The 3395-nt window shown below is 38.4% G+C and overlaps 1 protein-coding gene across 1 annotated transcript; it reads left to right on the top strand.

Moving 5' to 3' along the window:
• Positions 1–1339: 1339 nt before the first annotated feature.
• Positions 1340–2139, top strand: LOC108354398 (uncharacterized; the record flags this gene model as incomplete). Its single annotated transcript, XM_017605590.1, has 2 exons — positions 1340–1404; positions 1515–2139. A coding segment is annotated over exon 2 (625 nt), but the record flags the coding sequence as incomplete, so codon positions are not given.
• Positions 2140–3395: the final 1256 nt, after the last annotated feature.

The following is a 3395-nucleotide window of genomic DNA, read 5'->3' on the forward strand; positions in this document are numbered from 1 at the left end:
GAGGTGCAGACATTATTTGATATTAGAGATTTTCTGGATCAACACTTCCGGACATTGAAAGCTAGAGCCAAAAAGGAGCAAGGCTACAAAATCCGAAAGCAGCACATATTTAAAGCGAATCACACGTCGACCAACGCGAGGAAACAATTTAGGCAGTGCACTAACTGCAAAATACCGAATCATATTATAACCGAATGCAGAAGTTTCAAGGGCATATCAATGGATGAAAGACATAAATATGCNCGCAGATCCATTTATTGCTCGAGTCATAGTTCGCAAGTTAGACAAAGATGGACTCAAATTATATGAGCAAACGGTTAAAAAGACCAGAGAGGTGCAGACATTATTTGATATTAGAGATTTTCTGGATCAACACTTCCGGACATTGAAAGCTAGAGCCAAAAAGGAGCAAGGCTACAAAATCCGAAAGCAGCACATATTTAAAGCGAATCACACGTCGACCAACGCGAGGAAACAATTTAGGCAGTGCACTAACTGCAAAATATCGAATCATATTATAACCGAATGCAGAAGTTTCAAGGGCATATCAATGGATGAAAGACATAAATATGCCAAAGACAATAAAATCTGCTACAGGTGCCTGCTTCACAAATTAGGAGAAACTTGTACCAGCAATATGAAGTGTAAAATATGCAACATCAGCAGTCATCATGAGCTCCTGCACTTTGATAACGTCCAAAAGAAATCGGCAATGTCCACAAAAGCAAGTCTAAGAACGGTAATTCTGGAAACAGCCCAAGTGAGAGCAAAAGCTGCGAATGGTGAGCACATATTATTAAGGGCTCTTATTGATCAAGGGTCACAAATAACATCAATTTCCGAAGAGGCAGCACAGATATTAGGTGTACCAAAGAAAAAAGTGATGACAAAGCTTCATGGCCTAGGAGATGTTGTGGTTGGTGAATCGAAATTTAAAATTAAAGTGCAAATTACATCACGTTTTCTAAGCCAGCACGTCGAAGAAGTGGATGCCATAGTCTTATCAACCCTTACAACTGCGCAACCTGATCAATCCTTCAGGTTCAACTTTAAAAAATGGGAAAACTACACTCTTGCTGACCCATTATTTAACAAAGCTGATAGAATTGACGTGGTGATTGGTGGTGATATATTCGGCAGAATAATAGAAAGAGGCAAAAAAAAGCACAATGGAGTTCTTGCACAAGCTACCAAATTCGGTTGGATTTTGTCTGGAATAATAAAACAAAAGAAACCAGGCAAAGTCACATCGGCAGTAACCAACCTTGAGAGATTTTGGAAGCTAGAGGAAGAACAAGATGAAGAACTAAAGTGGAAGACGAAATGTGTTTTAAAAAGTTCGAGGAAACCACTAAACAAGATGCAGATGGGCGATTCATTGTGGAAATTCCATTTAAAGACGACATGGAGCTGGGNCTAAAGTGGAAGACGAAATGTGTTTGAAAAAGTTCGAGGAAACCACTAAACAAGATGCAGATGGGCGATTCATTGTGGAAATTCCATTTAAAGACGACATGGAGCTGGGTGACTCTCGTAAACAGGCAATTGCTCGGCTGCTATCCATGGAAGCCAAGTTCAAACAGAGTGGAAAGCTTGGCAATGATTACAAGGAATTCATTCACGAATACCAAAACCTTGGGCATATGATAAAAGCAAACGAGAAGGTAAATGGAAAATACTATTTGCCACACCAGGCTGTTATACGCGAGAATAAATTAACTACAAAACTTCGTGTTGTGTTTGATGCGTCAGCCAAAACTTCAAATGGAAAGTGCTTAAACGATATCATGTTGACAGGACCCAAACTTCAAAGGGATGTGTTTGATATTATTCTCAAGTGGAGACTATGGAAAGTGGTAATCACAGCTGATGTTGAAAAAATGTTCCGGCAAATTAAAATTTCGGAAAAAGATAGAGTGTATCATCGAATTTTGTGGCGGGAACATCCTTCAAATAAAATAGAGGAATACGAGTTGACGACAGTGACATATGGTACCGCTTCAGCACCATATTTAGCAGTGCGCACATTAATTGAAATTGCCAACAAGTGCTCAAGTAAAAACAATTGGCTACAAAAAATCATAAAGGAAGATTTTTATATGGATGATCTCATGACTGGTGGAGATTCGGTGAATCAATGTATTATGATCCGAAAAGAAATCAGCAAGCACCTTCAGTTATTTGGAATTCATTTGAGGCTATCGAATTGCGACAATATTACCAAAAATATCACCACCATGGCAGAAACTGAAATAACTCAAATAAAAGAAAATGAAGCAGTGAAAACACTTGGGCTATACTGGGATCCAAAGAAAGATCAGTTCCAGTTCAAAATTAATTTGGGAATGCCGAAGAAAANCGAATTGCGACAATATTACCAAAAATATCACCACCATGGGAGAAAATGAAATAATTCAAATAAAAGAAAATGAAGCAGTGAAAACACTTGGGCTATACTGGGATCCAAAGAAAGATCAGTTCCACTTCAAAATTAATTTGGGAATGCCGAAGAAAATGACAAAAAGAAGTATTTTATCACAAATCGCCCAAATATTTGATCCGTTGGGCTGGCTATCGCCAATCACTGTGGTTGCAAAATTATACATGCAAAAGCTTTGGATTGAAAAGGCTGGATGGGACGAACAGCTTTCTGATGATCTACAAAATGAATGGAAGCTGTTTATTGACACTGTTGGCATATTGGAAGAAGTACGTATTCCACGCTGGATTGAAACTAACATGGAATGTGAAGTAGAAATTCACCGATTNAAAGGCTGGATGGGACGAACAGCTTTCTGATGATCTACAAAATGAATGGAAGCTGTTTATTGACACTGTTGGCATATTGGAAGAAGTACGTATTCCACGCTGGATTGAAACTAACATGGAATGTGAAGTAGAAATTCACGGATTCGGTGATGCTTCCGAAAAGGCGTACGCTGCAGTGATATATATCAAAGTTGGCGATTCCGTAAAGCTTTTAACTGCCAAAACAAAAGTGAGNGAAACTAACATGGAATGTGAAGTAGAAATTCACGGATTCGGTGATGCTTCCGAAAAGGCGTACGCTGCAGTGATATATATCAAAGTTGGCGATTCCGTAAAACTTTTAACTGCCAAAACAAAAGTTAATCTACTAAAAAATCGGAAAACATTACCTAAGCTGGAACTCTGTGCTGCTCATTTACTAGCCAAATTAATTAATAAAGTTTGCATGATCATTGCGAGGAATCATAAAGCTTATGCATTTAGTGATTTAACAATAACCCTTGGCTGGATTGAAAATCATAAAAACAAAGACAAATTCATTAGAAATCGGGTGGAAGAAATCCAAAAATTTATACCAAAGCAACCTGGAGACACGTGAACACGAAAGACAATCCAGCAGATGTTCC

Source organism: Rhagoletis zephyria, unplaced genomic scaffold (genome assembly GCF_001687245.7).
Source record: "Rhagoletis zephyria isolate East Lansing unplaced genomic scaffold, Rhagoletis_zephyria_1.1 Rzeph_scaffold_35628, whole genome shotgun sequence".
NCBI lineage: Eukaryota > Metazoa > Arthropoda > Insecta > Diptera > Tephritidae > Rhagoletis > Rhagoletis zephyria.